Below are 20,137 nucleotides of genomic sequence, written 5' to 3'. Positions count from 1 at the left end.
AATTGCAATACAATACTCTAAAGTTCATCTCCAAATTGCATCTTCAACATTACTGTATCAAAGAAAAGGAACGTGAACTCAAGTGCAGTTTAAGTGACTGATAATGAAATACATTATAATGTTACTTACTTCCTTAAAAGCCTCAAAACTATAACCTGGGAAATTAGAAGCTTTCATTCTGAAGTAAATCAGTGCAGCAGAGCTGCTGCTCTGTGGCAGCATCTCCAGTCACAGTTACTTTGCCATCTGAAGTTCCACAACAAAGGATCACAGCACACACATTTGCTTTCCCCTCCCACAAGAGAGCCTGCTGAGAATTTCACAAATGGGACAACTCATATAAGAGCAACACTCTGCCTTTTCACAGCAGATAGTGGGTAACAGAATTCATACTCTGAAGACAGTATGACACATCCCTACTACTAAAAAGTATCAACCCCTCTAATTTTCAGTTGATACCTGCTGAAACACAACATGGCCAAAAAAATGGACAGATGAGTATCCGTATGCTTATTTTTTTTGACCACTTTTCTAAACAAATGGGACTTGTATGATCAATGTTTTACTTCTCTCCCTCTTCAGCAGTTACTTGTTCATCTCTTTGACAATTTCAAAACAAATATAAAAGGAGAAATAACAGTCCAGTACAACCAGAAGTCCCCCAAGTACTCATTCATACTGACATAGCTAATAAGCATTAGATTCTTCAACTATCTCTTGCCTCTTCATTGCCAGACAACTCATGTGAGTATAATTTCAAAGTGGACATTACACAGTTTCACAGCAAAACACTGAGAAAGTGGCAACTGGGAAGAAAAATGATGCTAAAAGCTAGAAGTACTGCATTTCAGAGACACACTCCTAGGAAACTAGACTCCAGTAGTCCCACCTATCACTGCCTGGCAGCTTGGTCCAAGTGCTTTAAAAGCCAGAAATAGCAAATGTTTCTGTTTCTACTACATCACTCATTTATCTGATCCAAACACACAAATCAACATAGTAACCACATGCCAAATAAAAGCAGAACCCAACAGCCTGAAGAGCCTTGCCCAAAACAGAAGATTGTCATAAAAATATTTTTAAAGTTTCAATTTTAGATGATTTTGAAGACCAAGTAGTATGTTCATGCACATTGACTGCATGTAAACATGTCAATGAAAGCTAAAGCACACAATCCTCAGGATAATACCCTACACCGTTATTCCTGCATGTGAAGCTTCCAGCTCACACTAGCTGCTGAGAGGTACTCAAACATCAGTCTGAGCCTTCTAATTATCAGAGCTTTTCCACAAATCTCAATTCCTTTCTTACTGCATATCTCCCAGCACCTTTCTTTCATTATACCAGTGTTCCACAGTAGTTTCCTTACAGTAAGGCTGCAAACACAAATCTTTTTTCACTTTTTTTTTTTTTGGATCAACATCAGCATGCAGAAACAGCAAGCACCTCAATTAAGGTACATGTCAGAGCTAGCTGGGCTTGGACTAAGCATTAGCAACACAAGGGAGGGGCAGGTAATACTAGCTGGAGCTTCCCTTCTGCAGGGAAGGCACACATCTGCTGCCAGATATGCTGGAAAAGGAGGCTTGGCCAATTCGACATGTCAGAGATTGTCAAGGGTCCTCCGACCTTTATTATCATCACCACTAGTGCCTTTTTCTTTTCTTTTTTGTTCCTTTCCCACCTAATTATTACCTGCTACTAACAGAGACCTGGATGGAGAAAGTCATGTGTGGCTAGAAAACTCCAGGGGCAAAGGAGGACATGGAATCCCAGGTGATGTTTACTCTCCTTGCTCTTTTTCTGTGGGGGGAAAAGGCTTGTAGAGACACATCCTTCAAGTTAAGAACTCACTACAGGAATGGCACTGCAAGGAGCACTTTAGCTTTTATGGCCACAAGTACCCTTGAGAAACAAGGGCTGCTAAGTTAGAGATGGGATCCACTCGAGGAAGCAGGATATGAGAAACCTCATTGGAGCTGGTGATGAGTCCTGTAAGTGAGAGATCTGCCAGGGAATGGTTATTGAACTTAGCAGTGAGGGAGGGAATAGAGACTGAGCCACGGGAAGTACCTGGGTCAGGTTGGTGGAAGGAAGTGATACCCTGGTGAGGATAAATCATGTTAAAAGGGAAGCCACCGACAGCACCTGTACACAGAACTGACACCAGAGTCAGGCGTGTGGGACAGCTTGCATGACTGGCGCTTTGTCATGAGTGGACACAAGCATTTAAACAAAGCCAGGAAGGGAAGGTGACCTGCCCTCTACCTGTAGGAGCAGCTGGAACACAAAAAGCTGCTCTACAGGACAGACAACAGGCTGGCTAAGAGCTTGTGGGTCAGGGTTAAAGGAAACATCACAGTCAAAGTTTGTTGCAAATAACATGGTCGGGATAAGAAGCTGATGAAAACTATTTCAGCAGTTTCAGAAAGTTTCTAAAAATGACAAAGACTGGTTACTATTTCACCTCTGTGACATCTACTAGAAGGGCAACACAGCAGGAGACAAAATCTAAGAGGTTTCTGAAAGATTACAGATGAACACAGCAGTAAATGAGTCAATCCCCATTTGATACTTTCTTGAGATTGCTTTCAAGGAAAAAACCCCTAGAACTTGCCAGGGATGGGATCAACAGCAGCCTTGACCATGACCACTTGGCCATGAAACAGTGATGTTTAAAATCCTGAGAGGAGGAAGGCAAATCCAGCAGACCAACTTACCCAGTAGCTGGAGTTCTGTGGAATCCAGTTCTAAAAAGCAAAAGAGCTCAAGAAAACTGGGGAGTATTTAAGGACAATTACTAACCACACACAAGGAGTACATCCCCAAACCCAGCAAAATAAACAGATTAATCAGCAGCTTGGCCTAAGGAAGAAGAAGCAAGAACAGCTTATCAAGGGAAGAATACACAAATATTGCCCAGGCATGCAGCACCCCTGCCAGGGAAGTCAAAACACAACTAAAGCTGAAAGCAGCATGGGACTCCAGTACCACATGAAAACCTTCTACTATTACATGACAGTAAAGAATCAGAGAGAAAAACTGGACAGGTAATAGCTGATACAGAGAAGACCAAAGTATTCAGAGTTGCTGCTGTTTGGAGCAGATGGTTGGACGTGACTGAGGTCATGTCCAACAAACAATTCTGCAACTGCATTAAAGATCTGCATGAAGCAAGCACAGTGACAGGATGACATTTTCTCAATTTTTCCCAAGATTTACCCCTTCAATTTCCACTCAAATCAGGGAGATTTTATTTATTTATATATGCTGCTCAAAACATAAGAAGATTCACTGTGGTGCCCAACTGCTAGCACATGACAGGCAGATATTTTACCACAAGCTGAAGGAAGGTCTGCATTTGTTTTGGTTAGCATGGTTTAATGGATAAAATTTCAGACCCTTTTCAGACAACTTTTCTGGTTTAGACACAGATAAGTGACTCAAGTCATTCATCCTACTTACTCAAATACGGTTAGCATTAAAATATCTAATTTCTAACTGCAGCAAATAAATCACTGCAAAGTGTAGACTCAGAAGAACACAACAAACTCTCAAGAAAACTCCTGAAAGTCAACTTTGAAGTGCACCTGTTTCAAATTACTGTATATTGTTTTCAAAGTATTTTGCAAGAACATGTGCCATATTCAGCTGTGGCAAACAAATTAATATTTGTGACTGGTTGAGAAGAGAAAAGCACCCTTCCCTTGATGAAGAATAATAAGTATTATCCCTTACAAAAGTTTGTATTAGAAGAAGCAAGAGGCCAATGCACTATTTGGATTCTGAACACTCAGATTTAAGTGTCTTAAGGTGGAATAAAATACTTTTTTTCTGGGGAACTGACCCTAAAGAGCATGGCAAATTATATCTGTATGACTGAACAAGTTTTTCATATGATTTCTGAAGGGGTGCAAACCCATAGCAAATCTTTAGAAAAACTTTTTCCTTCTGAATATCTGAACTTACTTTTAAGTATCACTCAAGTAGAACACAGTTTAGCAAACTACATTATTATTAAGAATAATCTAGAGAAAATTAAATATTTTATGGACTCTGATAAAAGTTGCTTTCTAGTATAAAAGAATCTTCAAAACAGAAAGCAGGCAAAAAATTAAAATGAAGCAAAGCTTTCTTCATTCCAACACAGACATAAGCAGAGCTGTGATACATACTAATAAATAACGAAAAACAAATTACTCTATGAAGTATGAGTATGCATTTAGTGTTTTCTTATTTAACTGGGGCACACTGAAATTCTGCATTGCTGGCTTACACAAATGTAAGTGTGCATCTATATTTGGCATGAATGTTTCTGGCATCAGATAGGGCTGTGCCACAGTAGGGTTATGTAACCCGACAGACACAGTCCCTCCCTACATGGGGAACAGGACAGCTTCTACACAGAGTAAGAGTTGAGTTCAGAGATGCTGTTCTACTTAGTGTGATCCACCTGCAACTGCATCTTTAGAGTACTTTACTACCAGGCTTTCCAAAAGCAGTCTTGTTTACCAATACCTGACTGCAAACAAGCAGAGGCTCTAAATATAAAAATGCTTTTTCCCACAGAATGTGGCCTTATGTAGCAATTAATGATCACAACCAGAAATGCACATTAGTGCTTTGAGAGTCATAAGTTCTAAAATTCACTTAAGAGACTTCAGCTTAGACTTTTATTTCAAATGCAGATTAGAGATATATATGTGATCAAATCTTTTCACCAGGCAGATTTCAGTCTCAAAAACTACCTCCCCAACAACCCCACTTTAGCTCTAAATATGCCTCTTCTCCACAGTCCATCTCCTACTTTTCTCAGCTAGCTGTAATGACTCTACAGAACAAAGCTGCCCAACTCTCCCCTTTCCCACCTTCACTCGAACAGTTCTACAACATCTTATTTCAAACCTGCACTTCTGAACTCAGGCCCTGTAGGAGTGAGTGAGTCAAGTTTACACCCTTAGCAAGCAGGGAGTGTGCAGGGAGGAAGGTACACACGGAGGAGTGCCTGGCTGAGGAGACTCCCTGGTGTTTAGTGGCACAATCTAACACAAACACAAGTCTCCAAGGCTGAAATCTCCACAAACAGCCACCATCCCACAATCATCGCCTGCTTCCTCACAATACCAAACACATCAGCATCCTCAGCAGCCAAAGGGAATGCCTGCAAGGCAGGTTCCTGCTGATCAAGTAACTGGATTAAAAGCTGCCTTCATAAAGGAATAAAGGGAAACAAATATTTGGCATTACTTATTTTAGTGGTTTTTGCAGCACCCAGGAGCTAAGTCGCATCAGCACAGCTGAGATGGCCAAAAAGCTGCAGTTATGCTGTTTTGTCACAAGTGAGAAACAAAACAACATCCTAAATTTATCAGTGAGATGCCTCCCCAAATGTTAAAAAAAAAAAAAAAGCTTAAAAAAAGGCCCACCTTCAGATTTGGATTCTCAGTTTCTACATCTCACCCCCAAGAGCAAAAAGACTCAACAGAGTTACAGCTTTCAGAAGCTTGGGCCCAAAACACTATGAAGCTTTGGTGGATCTAACTCTTCACATGTCATAAACTCTGTAACACAAAGAACAGTCCCTAAGCAGTATCCTTTAGCTTAGTAAACATTAAAGGAACAATGTCAATAAAAAGGAAGTTTAATAGAAGGATAAAAAATTAACAGTCTTCTTTTTGGAAAGCAAATTCAATAGACTTGGGGATTTTTGATAAGAGACTGAAACTCAAAAATGTTACGTGACAGATTCCAAAACACGTATTAGTTCAATATACATCCTATTCATTTAGCCAGGTATCTAGGTATCAAAGAATATTCAGGCTTCACAGTAACCTCAATGGAGGTAAAACAAGCAATAGATGAAGGACAGGAACAAGCAAGCAATTGGTCGGGAACTAACAAAAGCTAGGTAATAATGCAGCATTAAATAGAACAAGAGAAGAAAAAGTCCCACAGCATTACTGCATCTGAATCCATGTATGTAAAGAGGTTTGGTTTAGTACATTCTAATTTTAGAATTCCACAAAGAATTTAGTTTTTAGGATAATCCCATGCTGATAAAGGAAAATCACAAAGTCTTTCCTGACAAAGAAAGTACTGTCCTGCTAATATCAAGTGTTAAACAGTTACTGTTTAACATATTCCACAGACCACATTTTTCCATGCTTCACATCCTAAGTGTTGTTATCATACAATGCAGTGATACAAATTTCAGAGATAAGCACAGTTCACTGTAGTGGTAAAACCACCCAGAAACACATTTTAGCAAAAGCAACAAAAGGAACCAAAGCCTCCTTAAACCTAACATTTCCAGGGCTAGTGACATTACTGTACCAAATATTCTTCTACTTAAACCTCAAAAAGGCCCAATACAAAAAGGCTACAGAGAAGATAAAGACTTACCTTTCTACACTAGACTAAGTCCACTAGGCAGAGTACTGGTTAATCCTCAAAGACAGTAAAATTAAGACAAAATATGTTCACGCTGGCATTTCAGACTTCCCAGGTCAGTGCTCTCTAAACTGGAGTCACAGATCTTAGTGAAACTCTCCACTGTGCAGAAAAGATACAGTTTAGAGAGCCAGAGAAAGTAAAGACAGTCCAAGAATAAAAGCACTCACCTAGGAGACACTTGGCTTTACACAGTCTCCTCCTTCCTAGTCTGTTTAGTCCCAAACTCAATATAAAAACAGTTCAGGAAACTACATCCACACAGCAATTTTTATAGAAAATAGCTGGAGTTTTACACAATGTTAGTAGGGGCAAGATTTTTGAAACCCTCTCTTGCACATTTCATCTCAGCTACCTCACCAATAGCTCAAAGAGGCTGAGTGACCAAACTCCCAGTTTTCAGAACACTTTTTCCACCGATGGTGCAGATAAAAGACTTATTTGCATGAAATAAGTTTTTGCCATAAGCTACAATAAGAAGGCTAATGAAACAGCAGGGCACTTAAAAAAACCTAAGCAAACAACAAAACAACAACCAAAAAACATAACAACAACAAAACCCCAAAGAAACAACAACACCACAAAATGAAACACAGCCCCAAAAAAATCCCCCTACATCTAAGAATAAGCCTGGGAAACTATCTACTATCCTGGATAGTCAACTCTACTGCTAGCTCTCAAAACAGTGGGCTTGTATTTCCAAATTTTACTTCCTCTGAGCAGGGTGGGGGAGAAGCACCACTCTTCTGAGGCACATTTACTTGAATCCAAAAATCCTCTGTCAAATCACATGAGTTTAAAAAAAAAAACAAAAAAAAACCACCAACAACTAGACTGGAAACTGACTATGCACACTTCTTCAAAGACAAAAAAAAAAAATCTCAGTCTGGATGTCTTCAGACAGCATTAAATTAATAAATAGCTCCAATTCGTGTAGTGTAGCATACCCCTGCCCCAGTTTAAAAGGTACTGCACAATTAAGCTACAACTTACACATCCTCCCAATCTAATAAAAAATTCTTAACTTAAAGGCTCATATAAAAAAAACTACCAACAACCCCAACTCTGCAAATACATAGCATGAGTTTGATTTCGCTTCCCACCACAGTTCACTGAGATCAGCTGAAACAGCTATGCAACAATTAAAACTTAAAAATCACAGACTAAAACTTGAATTATCATTTTTTTTCCCCCCACAACTTCGTTTTTTCCTCAACACACCCTCTGCCTTCAGATTCTCTCCAACATCCCTTTCTTTTGCAACTTGTCCTTGCACTCCTTACTTGTTCAGCACATTCTTGAAGCTTTTGGGTTGCTAAACCCAAAGCCACCAGCCCGTATCCTAGCAACTGCTGGCTGATGACCTTCCTGAGAGGGACGCGCTTATCAAGTGGAGAGAGGGGGCATTCAGATCTCCTTACTGAAGGGAAGGATAAACTTTCGGGAGGCAACCGAAAGGGGGAGGGGATAGTGTAACACAAACTGGGATTAAGATTAGTTTTAAGCAGAGGAGTAGTGTTTAGCCCAGTATCTGCAGAAGACCACAACGAGTTCCATGTTTTCTGTGGTATCAGCTCACGGACTTTGGCAGCAGCTGCACGAGGCTGCTCTGACACAAGGGAGGGGAGAAGGAATCCAATGCCACCGCTGGAAGGGGCAATGAGCACAGTAGACATGAAGCTACACACCAGATGTAACCGCATCACATCTGTAACGGGGGCAGATGTAATGTGACACTGTACCTTCAGACTGCACTTAGGTGTCTTTAAGGAACCATCTAGAAACAGTACTGAGAAGTGTAAAATGAAATGAAGGCCAACCTTACAAAGACTCTTCTGAGTGAACGCAATAAAAAGATCAGAGGTGAAATCCTGACATGACTTACACAAAATCCTGCTCCTCTCCCAAGTCTATGCCAGCTGCACAGGTTGTTTAGCCTTTAGCTTTGCAAGTCACTTTCCTATTAGAGAGGGATATTGGAGGCTTACACAGTCACTAAGCAATCAAGCCACATGATTCGATCTTTTTCCTGCCAATTTGATGGCATTTAAAAGGGAGCTGAATGAAGCAGCTCACTGGCAGTGTGAATGCATTGGGCACATCTGTCAGTCGATGCATCAGGTAATTCGCTACAATCCAACACTTAACTGAGCAGCCATATTATTTTCACTTGAGTAAAGAGGCTTTGGCTCTTCCGAGCTACTGAACACAAAATGCTTTTTTCCCAGTACATGCAAGTTTTGCATTAAGATTGACAACTGCTTGATTCAGTAGCAGAGTTAATTTTGGGCTTGTTTCTTGTTACTGTTTCGTTTTTTTTAAATATAAAGGTGAAGCATCATGATGTCAGAGAAAAATATCTTGTCTGCCCACTCTTGTTTCTCTCCCTGCCCCACTCCCACCATGTTACAGACTGAAAGGAATAAGATCAAAGAATTAGCCAAGAAGTTAACTAATAATTTAAAAATTTAGGGAAACTAAAATATATTTATTTTACATATACACACACATACAGGTTAATTTTTACATGCCTTAAAACAACTGAGATTCAATATTCCTTGTAGCTTACACTGTTAATACATCTAAAATGAAGCACTGAAGATGCAGGATAAGTGAATACAGGAAACTTCCTTATGCAAACTAATTCTGTACAAGTTCAAACAGTTGAGAATGCATCAAATCCTCATCTTTCCCTCCAACATACCAAATAGTTCTTGTTGACTAATCATCTTTCAGCGTACTAAGCATATAGGCTTTGGCTGTAGGGCATGAAAAACAAATGTTAAAAAAATGTAGCAGCAAGTGCAACTGCAAAACTTGCAACCATCAAGTACCTCAGATGCATCTTGACAGCAGCTAAAGGACATCAGAGCACCAGTGAATGGCTCCAGAGTAAAACAAATAAAGCTCCAAATCTTGCCTCTTTATCACGTTTTGAACACATGACCCAGTAAGTAGGTGACATTTAAAGAAATTAATAAATAAACAATAGCAATAATATATTCCACCCATGTGCATTTGAGGTTCCAGTTGACACCCCATTGCTATAATTCAGACTTGATCTCATTGAGTTGGATCAGGAAAAGGAACAGGCAGAAAACTGACCTCACAAAAATTTATTCTTTTAATAACTTTTAAATGCCCTGAACTAGCTCACCATGGAGCCAGATGAATGAGAGGTACAACTTCAAATGGGGTGCAAAAATAATCTTTGAGGTGACATCTAGATATTTGACTGATTGCCTGATTAAGCCATGTAGTCTTACTTCTCAACTAAGCTCTCTCCAGGCCAAGGTTTTACAGATATTTCCCTACTTTGGGAAAATACAGATCAAACAGAACAAGTTTTCTTCCTAATGCTCTTCTGCCATCCTTCCAGTCACTCACTCCTGCCCTGTACCAGGACAAATTAGTGGCAAAACACTCTGTTTCAAATCATGTGATCTAACCAGTTAAAAATTAAAGTTTTCAGCAACTGAGACCCATTTACAACTGCAGTAAAGGAAAGCACCAGCTAGGATGTAGGGGATGCTTATATTGCAGCTGCTACCGAAACAGGTTTACACAGAGCTGTGACTTTCTGTCACTTACTCCCGTGGCAACTGGCTGAGGAGGCTTTTGTCTGAGCCATTTTCTGAAAGGTGCAAAGGAGTAAAAGAGGATTTCCCTAAAAACGAAGGGGGGAAAAGAAAGAAACAGAAAAAAAGAAAGTGTAACTAAATTGCTGTAGTAGAGGGGGTGGGGACACATACATTCTTCCAGGCCGGCGAGCTACACAGTTATTAAAATTTCTCCATATTTATTATGTTTCACACAGTATCTAAAATTTCAAGAAATTAATCAGAAGTTGCAACAAGACCAAAAATGATCCCTGTTATTAAAAGCTTATGAAACATGCAAAAAACAATTGATTAAATTATTGTGGAAGTATGTTGAAACAATACCAGCCCCAAAACCAAGCTTCTTAGTCTGTAAAAATTTCTGCAGGTACTGTGACAAAGGAGTTTTAATATGCTTCAACGCAGATTTAAAGATATTCAAGATTACTTTCTTGAAGTGTGAATGGAATTGTAGCAAAGCATACATGTGCTCATATAAAAACACGAGCACAACTATTTTTCATAAAGCAGCAACAGAAGCTAAACCAGACATTAGTAGGGGTACTTTCATCTGCCTGTTAGCTGGGCTTGGCTGCGGAAGAGGCAAGAACTCCAAGTGAAGACAGAAAGGCAGCTGAAGTTTGATGCAACACAGGGGGGCAGTCAGAGGAGACCAAAGTGATGAGTTATAATAATCTCTGCGGCAGCATTCTCAACACATAAAATACCTTCTGGGAAACACAGATTAGCCAAGGCAAAATCACTAATTCAGATGTCATGGTTGATGTCACAGCAGCTGACTAACAGTTGATTAAGTAATCACTGGTTAAAGACTTTCATACTTCTTAAAATTCTAAGATCCAAGAAATGGGTCCAAATTTCGGGTAACTTCTCACGTTAATGGACACTTTAGAAGAACCTGAAACCTGCACCTTGTTCAATTACTGCCCAACAGATGAAGTGTCCCAGGTTTAGCAATTAAAAGACTGGGAGTCATCATTAAACTCCTGCGGTAGTCACACTTCTAATTTAAGGTTCTGCAAGATCCTATTGCATGCATAAAAACATGAACAGGCTTAAGTTCCTTATTATACTTATTTGGCAAAGTGTATTAACCACCAAATGCTGACTTACCATGCCTGCATTAGGTTCTACTCCTGCACGCACGATATTGGAATTACTTTTGCAAGTTTAACAACAGGGCAATAACTACTGATTTTCCTAAGATTTACCAGAACTTTTACCTTATTTAAAAGCTTACAATTCTATTAATAAAGCATCACATGTTGCAGAATTTCAACAGAGTAAAAAATTACCAACTATTACCACTGCAAACAAAAAAAGCAAAATGCACATAAAACCCACTACAAGAGCAGCAAGAAAAGATACCACTACAGACTAAAGAAGTTCCTGCCCAATTATTTACCTTAACACTCTACTCAAACTCATCCTCAGCTGGGGCATCTATATGCACAACCATTACTGTTTTGTAAAACCTTCCTCCAAAAGTTAAATGGGTCAGTATGCATGCAGTATCTTTTTTTAGCATGTCTTTGTATAGGTATAATCTGGCTATGTTAACATTATCAATTATTGAAAATTTGTGTTCTGATCTTACAAATTTTCAGAAGCTTAAAAGCCCTAATTTATCATATTTGTTAATTTAAATCAGGATCACAAGTTCAGCGCCTATATTTATTCTCAGTCACTGAAAACCCTACACAAATATGAATTTGCACGCAATGGAATGAGAGTACTTTCCCAACACGGTATACCCAGGGAGACAGTGCCACACCACAAGATGCCACGATCACTGAACACAGCTGGGTGAAGGAGGAAGTGTGGATGTTCAGAGTGACAGTGTTTCTCTTGCCAAGCCACCCTTTATGTGTGGCAGTGCCCAGCTTTCCTGGGGACAGCTGAGCATCTCCCTGCCCATGGGAGGTGGTGAATGAATTCCTTCTTTTGCTTTGCTTGCATGCATGGATTTTGCTTTCCCCATTAAACCGTCTTCATCTCCACCCACAAGTTCTCATTTTTACCCTTCCAATTCTCTCCCTCATCTCAACACAAGGGGAACAAGTGACCACGTAGGTGGTCCTTAGTTTCTAGGGTTAAACCACAACCACCACAAATTCAAGTAACATCAGCACCTAGGCAGTGCTTCACTGACAACAGCTCTCACTCAACTGCACAAAAAATAGCCTCCTCTAAGTTTGGTCCATATGGAGAACAGCAACTTACTGACATCTGTTCCTTCAGTGAAGGAAGCAATGTCTATCTGCAGCACAGACCCAGAAACAGTAACTCAGTCTGATGGGAAAAAATACAAGTTAGCTCAGAGGATATATCAACTCCTACGATACACAGATTATTCAATTATTTACTTAAGAGGACTGTGAAATATATGTGTTTTAGAGTACAGTCACTCAAAAACCTGTATGAAAGAAGTACGTCTGTTTTTATTAGGAATATTTTTTTATTTACAAAGTCATCCAATTTCACACTGAGGTCTGAAGACACCTGTATCCTTCAGCACAACTAAAGTGTAAAACTCTGTTATGGATTGACATTTCCTCACACATTAATTATTCCTAATTTTTATAATCATAGCCTTTGATAACCTAGCAATGCAAATGCAGTACATACAATTCTACCTACAATAAGTTTTTTTCACAGTTTTCGTTACATGAAGCATTTCAATATAAATCTTGATGACTAACCTTGTCAACTAAATACTAGTAACTCACAGCTCTTACACAGCATCTACCCTGTTTCTAACTCTGCTTCAGGAAACACATTTAATGCAGAACTATCTATTCCCTTTCATTCAGGAGATCAGAGTTCACCATTCCATTAGGGACACACAATTTTGATCCCATGAGTAATTTCCCAAAACAGCAGTAACATCAACACAGGCATTAACATTTCAATAGGAAATAAAACCTGACCCCCTGACACAACTGGTATACATTTTACTGTGAACCTGAACCTCCATAGCTGTTTTCTCACCTTTTATACTTTCACATAAGTTTGGGTCAACTTAGTGAAAAATTACTTTTATTTTAGAGATATGTTTAGGAAACACTGATATGGCAGCCAAGTTCATTACAGGAACCTAATAACATCTAGGATTTGAGATGAAAAACATCTGCCTACTTTTTAGCAGCCCAGGCACGTTTGATTTGATATGTGTGGGTTCTGGGTACGGTTAATTGCTTTTTTTGTTTGAGACTATCTACTCCTTTGTTTTCTTTCATCACGAAAAACAAATGCGTTTAGGTCCATCCAATTCAACTCCTTTCCTCCCACCCTCAAATCCTCTCACGTTTCCCCCGCAGGGCTCAGTCGTGTCCATCGGCTCTGCACAACCGGGTTCCGAGGGCTCTCCGGGAGCCACCCGGCGCCTTCCGCCCCCTCAAAAGCAGAGCCAGCCTGCATGCTGGAGGTGCTACACACGCAGGGCTGGGGTTTCAATCTTTCTTTTTATTTTCTTTTTTTTTTTTTCCTTTTTGCTCTTTCCACGTCGGTTTTCCCTGACTCCGCCGCCCGCCCGCCGCGGGAGCCGCTCCGGCCCGGAGCCACCGGGCGGGCACCACGGCACCGAGGAGCCGGCCGCACCGGAGGCTGGCGGGGGAAGGGGAGGGGGAGGCGACAGATAAAGCTCGGCAGCCGCGCTGAGGGCGAACAAAGCCCAGGTCGGCTCCGCGGCGCGGCCCCACCGCCAGCGCCCGCCCGGGCACCGCGCCCCGCGCTGAGGGCGGGCAGGGCAGAGGGGCGGGCGGGGACGGGGAATACACGAGCGATAGAGACCCGCACACGGCCGGGACCCGCACACACAGTCTCTCACACACGCACACAGGGGCGGAGACCCCCCCACGCTCACACACACGGCGAGGACCCCACACACGCAGGGGCGGAGGTGCAGCTCACCGCGGCCCCCGGGGCGGACACCGGGCGGGCAGCAGCCCCCTCAGTCGCACAGAGCCGCCGCCTCCCGCCCTCCCCTCTCTCCCTCCTTTCCTTCCCCTCCCCGTCGGTCCCGTCCCGTCCCTTCCACCTGCGCCCACCTGCGGAGCAGAGCAGCACGAGGGCCACCCCGAGCAGCGGCAGCGGCGGCTCCATGGCTCAGCGGGCACCCGGCGGCGGCGGCTCCGTTCCCGGGCTGCGCCCCGCGCACCGCCCAGCAGGTGAATCGGCCCGGCCCGGCCCCGTCACTTCCGGCCGCTCCCCGCCCCGCCGCGCCCCCGGCCGCGGCTCCGCAGCGCCCGCCCCGCTCGCGGCACCTGCGCCCGCCGCCGCCGGCCCGGGGCCGCCCGCAACGCGTGCCCGCCGCGCCCGCCGGGGCTCCCCGCGCGCCGCCCGGCGCTGCCCCCACTGCCCGCCCGGCCGGCAGCGCGGACGGGGCGGCGCGGGGGCTGCCGCGCCCGAAACACGCGGTGCGAGCGGCGGGAGGCTGGCCGCGGCAGCCGGAGGGATGGCCGCGGTGCGGCGAGCAGCGCTCCGCTGCCGTCGGGAGCGCTTGTCCCTTGCGATTAGTGCGGGCGCCGAGCAGACGTGTCTTGGTCCCCATAGCAACGCGATTGTAGTTCCTTGTGCGCTCCTTGTGCAGCGCACACGTCTTGCCGGTGAAAGATCTGGAATTGTGGAAAACGAGCTCAGGGGACAAAAGGGAGACGAGAGCGTGTGCGAAAGGGCACAAAGCAGACTTTGGTTCTGTAGCGTGGTGTCCAAAGTAGCAGCCCTCGCCGGTTCCAGAAAGACCCGGATCGCGCTTTACGTACAGCAAAACCGTCAGATACGTTTATCAGTAGAGAAAGTGTACTTGATGAGGTTTATTTTCCATTAATTTATTCCCATGTCTGTGCTACAACATACTGCAATAGCAAAACTGTTTGGTATAAATGTGCTTCTGACACTTGTAAAGGGTTAAGTAGTTTTGGTACCCTTTGTTATGTCCATAGCTCCATCTCTATTGGGAAAATGCTGCCATAACCAAATATTTACATAAAGGTTGTGCAATCCAGATATGCATTCCAAACAAATTTTGAAAGTGTTACCATTTGTTTTTTTTTCTCTGATGCCCATAATAAATAAATTTTAAATACATTTTATATGATTACATTCTGTATCTTTGAAGTGTGAGTTTAAAAACCCAATTTTTCTGCCCCTGTCAAAAGCATTGGATTAAGTGGGTATCATACAGGGTGTGTTTCAGATGCATTTAGCTAAAAAGGAGGTGCTACACCTTTCATTCAATAAAGGGTTCCTAGTGCTGAAATTGACAGTGTCTTCATTTCTGCTGGAATTTTGATTATGTGAACATGCACTTATGTCTTTCAAAATGGTTGGTTACTCTGAGTAAAGCAGCAGCTTTTACCTGCCAGCTCAGAATTAGTTTTTTGATAAGTAGGGCAAATGCATTGTCATTTTCCATGAAGGTTCAGATAAGTAATGCTTACATCTTGTAAGGACATGACAACTCACAGTGTCTGTTAGATCTCCTTTTAAAACCAAATCTACCCAATAAGATGCTGGATACTATACATAAAGCATAGAATTTCAATTTTGGAGGTTTCAAGCATTTTATTTAGTGATAGAACAGATCTGTCTTTTCTTGCGGTGAGGGAAAGAAAATATTCATGTAATCTGAAGCTAAAGGAACCATAACCTCAAAGTAGAGGTATTAAGATTTTGTACTCTTCTGGTTTTTTATATGTGCTGCAGACTTTAAAGGGTAATCTGAGTCGAGTCTCCCAGGCTGACTGGATGAGTGAGGTTTTTTTGCTGTACATCCACTTGTGTCAACACAGAAATTATATACCAAGGAAAGTATAATGAGGCAATCACAGTCATTACAGAAAGAGAAAATGATTTGTCATTAGAATGGAGATGCTCACCCTCCTGTGAAATAAATCCTAGCTAGTAATTAAAATTAATACTGTACTGCACCTAGAAAACATGAGCTCCACATTTTGACTAGCCTAGACAGACCTATTCCTGGTCTTCTTTAAATCAAAAGCAGCACTAATGCAGTCAAGTCCACGCTCCTGAACATTTTTCACACTCCAGCAAATGAACAGGTTTTAATAATTATTTTTAAAAAGAAAAAAAAATACCTGCTTCCCCACTGCAAACATTGGTCCAGCTGAAAAGGCACAAAACTAGCAGGTTTAGTAGAGGATATGACATTCTGTAGATTTTTAGTGACCTATACTTCCTGGAACAGTAAACACAATGGGAGAAAGAGATAACTGTGAAAATGACCCTCACAAAAGAGAAGGTCAGGTTCAAAACTTTTTAAACACATTTCTGCTAGTGCCAGTATTTTGGATCAAGCTCAAAAAAGGCTTCAGGATGAAGGCAGAATACAGTCAAAAAGGAAAATGTATCCACCAGAGCAGAGGTCTGCAGTCCAGACCCACACATAATTTGCAAATGGAAAATTATTTCTCATCTCTCTTATGGAGAATGCTGTCCCATGCTCAAGAATCTTGTGTTTTATGTTAAATATAAAAATCCATTTCATGTATTTAATGGTAAAAAAACCCTTCAGTATGACCCCTACATGAGTCTCAGCCTGAACTTATCAGAGATAACTTGAAATAAAATGTAAAATCAATATAATCTTCTCTAAATTTTATATAATTACTTATCTGCCTGACCTTCCATGAAGTGAGTTTACTATGTGTTTAGTTTCTTGAGGGGATGGGTGAAAAAGCACCAAATGAAGTTACTCACTGGCTTGACATACAGAAGCAGTGAAATGGAAATCATCCATGCTTGTGTTACACAGGTCACACAGGACATGTCCATGCCATACAAGGAAAACAGGCTTGTTTTCTGTTTCAGTTTCTGTCCTGCACAGGAGGAGCTGCTGTCATCAGCCATTGAAATACCTGTGACAAAATTCCCCAAAGGACCATATAGTTCCTAAAGTGTATACCAGCATTTCTCAAGAAGGGCAAGAGGAAAAAAAAAATTAGGGAAGAAAAATAAAGAGGAGGAGAAAACAGTATCCTTGGAACTTTGGGTCTGGATTTCTAGTTATAGGATGGAGTCACATATGGGACACATACTCTTCTGGAAAAGGGATGGATCAGCAAACTCCATCGCTTTACTCTGTAATCCAGGCCAGAGCAGGCATGAGGGAGTGTTTGGGCAGGATTGGGGAATTGAGGTAGGAGGACAGGACCATTTCTGTTGCAGGCTGTTGGTGTTCAGTGTGAGCCCACCTGGACGTTAGTCATTTAAAATGGAGGTGCCACAGTCCTGCTGTCCCCCAAGCCCCAAATTCCCATGTGTGCACTTTTGCTGGCACTGGAGCTAAGGACACCAGTGGATGAGATAGTTTGGGAAGCCAGGCTGCCCAAAGATGAAGAACTTATCTTTTCAGCCGACTGAACTCCCTGAAGTGTTTTCCTGGTTATTTGCCTGCTTGCCCGCTAGCATAAAAAAAAAGGGAGTGGCTGGATGGCAGGAGGGGAAAGGGAAGGACTGAGAGTCAGCTGGGTTCAGTTTCAATTGGCACCGTATCTAGAGCTGTGTGAACAGGAAGGTCTAACTTGTGCAGACATTTTTTTTCCAAAATAAATTTTGTTGTTGTTTATACTGACATCTGTGCCCTATGTGAGGAACGGGCACTTGTCCTGCTAAGCTTTTTGGCACTAACTGCCCTTATCAGCATTAGTTAAACCAGCCCGGGACAAGTCAGGCTGATATGCTGAAAATAGCTGCCAGAGTCAAGAGATAGTCTACATTAAGTTCTCATCAACTGGGGATGATTACAGCAAAGGATTTGGTAAGGCAAAGTTACAGAGTGCTGAGTATTTGATCATAAAGCTTAGAGTGCAGCTCTCATGTTCAGTCCCAGCCGGCAGAGCCCAGAGCAGAGTCCTGAGAACAGCTTTCCATCCAACCTCCCTACCGGGACAGGTCCAGTGAGGGATCACCACCCCCGGCCTCAGCTTCCCCAGGGAGTGCTGCACCCTGTGACCAGGGTTTGCCTTTTCTTTAACCAGGGTTTGCTTTTTCTTTAACCTTGAGCTGTTTCCAACTAAGCCTTTTATGCACTTATGACCTTTTTATGATAATAACTAAACACAATCCATTACTGGAGAAAATAAGGAGTAAAGGAAAATTATCCAACAGTAGCTGAGATTTAATTGTCTTGAATTCGACTTAATGATTTTGAGAGCCAATCCAGTTTCTAGTTCAAATAACAGCTTTCCCATTTAGCACCTCAGTCAAGTGACAGTTGCACTCAGGGTAAAATTCACACCTTGCCGTGCTCCTTTATTTGGAGAGACAATTTTTAGCAAAGAGGGCAGCAATTTACACCTTTGTCTCTATGTAATATTAAAGCTTAGAAAAACAATTTGCCTCGAATAATTTTCTCTCGGTGGTTACTTGGACATTTTCATCATTTTGATACAGAGAAAGGAGAAAGGAGAAATAAGGAAGAGCGGTCCACTACCAATGGTGGTTAGAGTTAACCCAGGCTTAAAGCTTTATATTTTTGCTGTGAAAATGAAGCAAAAACCAAGTAATATAAAATAGATTTGCTTTGTTTGAAGTCCAGAAGAGGAGTAGATAATGTGATTCATCTTTATAGAAATATGAGTGTTATCTTTTCTTAGGTATACATTTGTATTTAAATTTATTTATGTTCACATTTTCATTGTCCATGCAGATGACAGTAAAAGTGTGATGTCTGTTGGCTGGAACATTAATGCAATAGACAATACAGACCCGTACTCTTGCAAACTATTTTTTCTGAGCTTATATTCACCACAGTGATGATTGAAGAACACTTTTCTTAAAAGGACAAAAAGATGTGATTTGCAGAAATTATGAGGAAATTCAGCTTATCAGAAGAGAAATCTTATCTTAAATGCACCATTAGCAGCTGAGCTGAAGATTTTCAGGTGGAACCCATTACTCTTTGTCCTATCATTATATTTCCTGATGAAAAGTCTCTCTCTACCCTCTTTGTAGTCCCCTTCAGATACTGGAAGGAACTCTTTGGAGAGTACAATTGAACGGGAAGTTAATCACAGGTATGCCAGAGGCAATGGGTTTTCCTACTTAATCCTACTCATGTCAGTTTTAATAGTGCAGAACTAGTAGCTGATGGTGGCTTAGACTGCATTATGAACTTCCAGGTTATTTTATTTGTGCAAGGCATTCACAAAGGGTACTTCAGCACTCACCAGTCTCCCTGGTGTCTGTACCTACCACTTAAGACTCCTGTGACATTTCCTGAACTGCTACTCAGCTGCCACTGTCCTGATAGGCAGCCAAGTTTCTCCCGGTTGGCACTGCTGACATTGCCTGGTCACTAGCAAGCTACTCAAAGCCCTGTCCTGCGATGAAATCCCAGAACCCCTGAAGCAAGGTTCTCTGTAATCTGTGGAAACTACCCCTTCTTAGCAAAGCATGAGGCCTGAAGCATGTGTGTGAAGAGAGCCCAAGAACAGGCAGGAGGGTGCCATTTCAGGTCTGTCAGCTCTTCTGTGGAGTCAGTCGCTGAGATGCCTTCACTCCTTGTCTCACACTTCACCTCTCACTCTTGACCAGTGTGAGATACTCTGTGCTCAGCTGGCTGCTTTCTGACATGTTTCTTTCATAGGTGTCCGGCACTCCCATTTCCTGGGAAACCTAGATGGATAGCTCAGGGCTGTGAAATCTGCTCATCCCAGGAGCTTAGGTGTTTTAGGGTAACTGCAGCAGTTCTTACAGCCAAGCTCCTTAAAGGTCACTCTGAGTTAACTGCTGTTTTTTTCAACAAAATTGTTAAATAATATTTTTACACAGAGGATCTGTTGGGGCCCACAGAGATTCTCACAGTACTTCCACTGAAATCCTGTTATCACTACTCATGAGGTTGTTGCAGAATGATCATTTTCTCCAATTTGATTGAAATTTTGTGCTGCTCAGTTTTTGAAAATATCAACTTCTATGAATCTGTCATGAAAAAAAGATCTGTCATGAAAAAAGATCTGTCATGAAAAACAGATCTTTTAATAAAAATGAAAAAAATATCAGAACCTGTTTGCAGCTGATAGACTGGGAAGAAGACCTGCAGA

The 20,137-nt window shown here is 41.9% G+C and overlaps 1 protein-coding gene across 2 annotated transcripts in view; it reads right to left on the bottom strand.

Moving 5' to 3' along the window:
- Positions 1-14,287, bottom strand: part of CXADR (CXADR Ig-like cell adhesion molecule) — a 32,825-nt gene extending 18,538 nt beyond the window's left edge. The window contains exon 1 of one of the 2 annotated variants that reach the window (XM_038131966.1): positions 14,120-14,287. In XM_038131966.1, the coding sequence (XP_037987894.1) occupies positions 14,120-14,174 (55 nt within the window). In that variant the 5' untranslated portion in view covers positions 14,175-14,287. The remainder of the gene's footprint in view (positions 1-14,119) is intronic. The other variant, XM_038131956.1, reaches the window with a different exon arrangement.
- Positions 14,288-20,137: the final 5,850 nt, after the last annotated feature.

The sequence above is a fragment of the Motacilla alba genome, chromosome 1, assembly GCF_015832195.1.
Source record: "Motacilla alba alba isolate MOTALB_02 chromosome 1, Motacilla_alba_V1.0_pri, whole genome shotgun sequence".
NCBI classification, from domain to species: domain Eukaryota; kingdom Metazoa; phylum Chordata; class Aves; order Passeriformes; family Motacillidae; genus Motacilla; species Motacilla alba.
The sequence above is the reverse complement of the archived record's forward strand: the minus strand, read 5'-3'. Positions and strand labels throughout refer to the sequence as shown.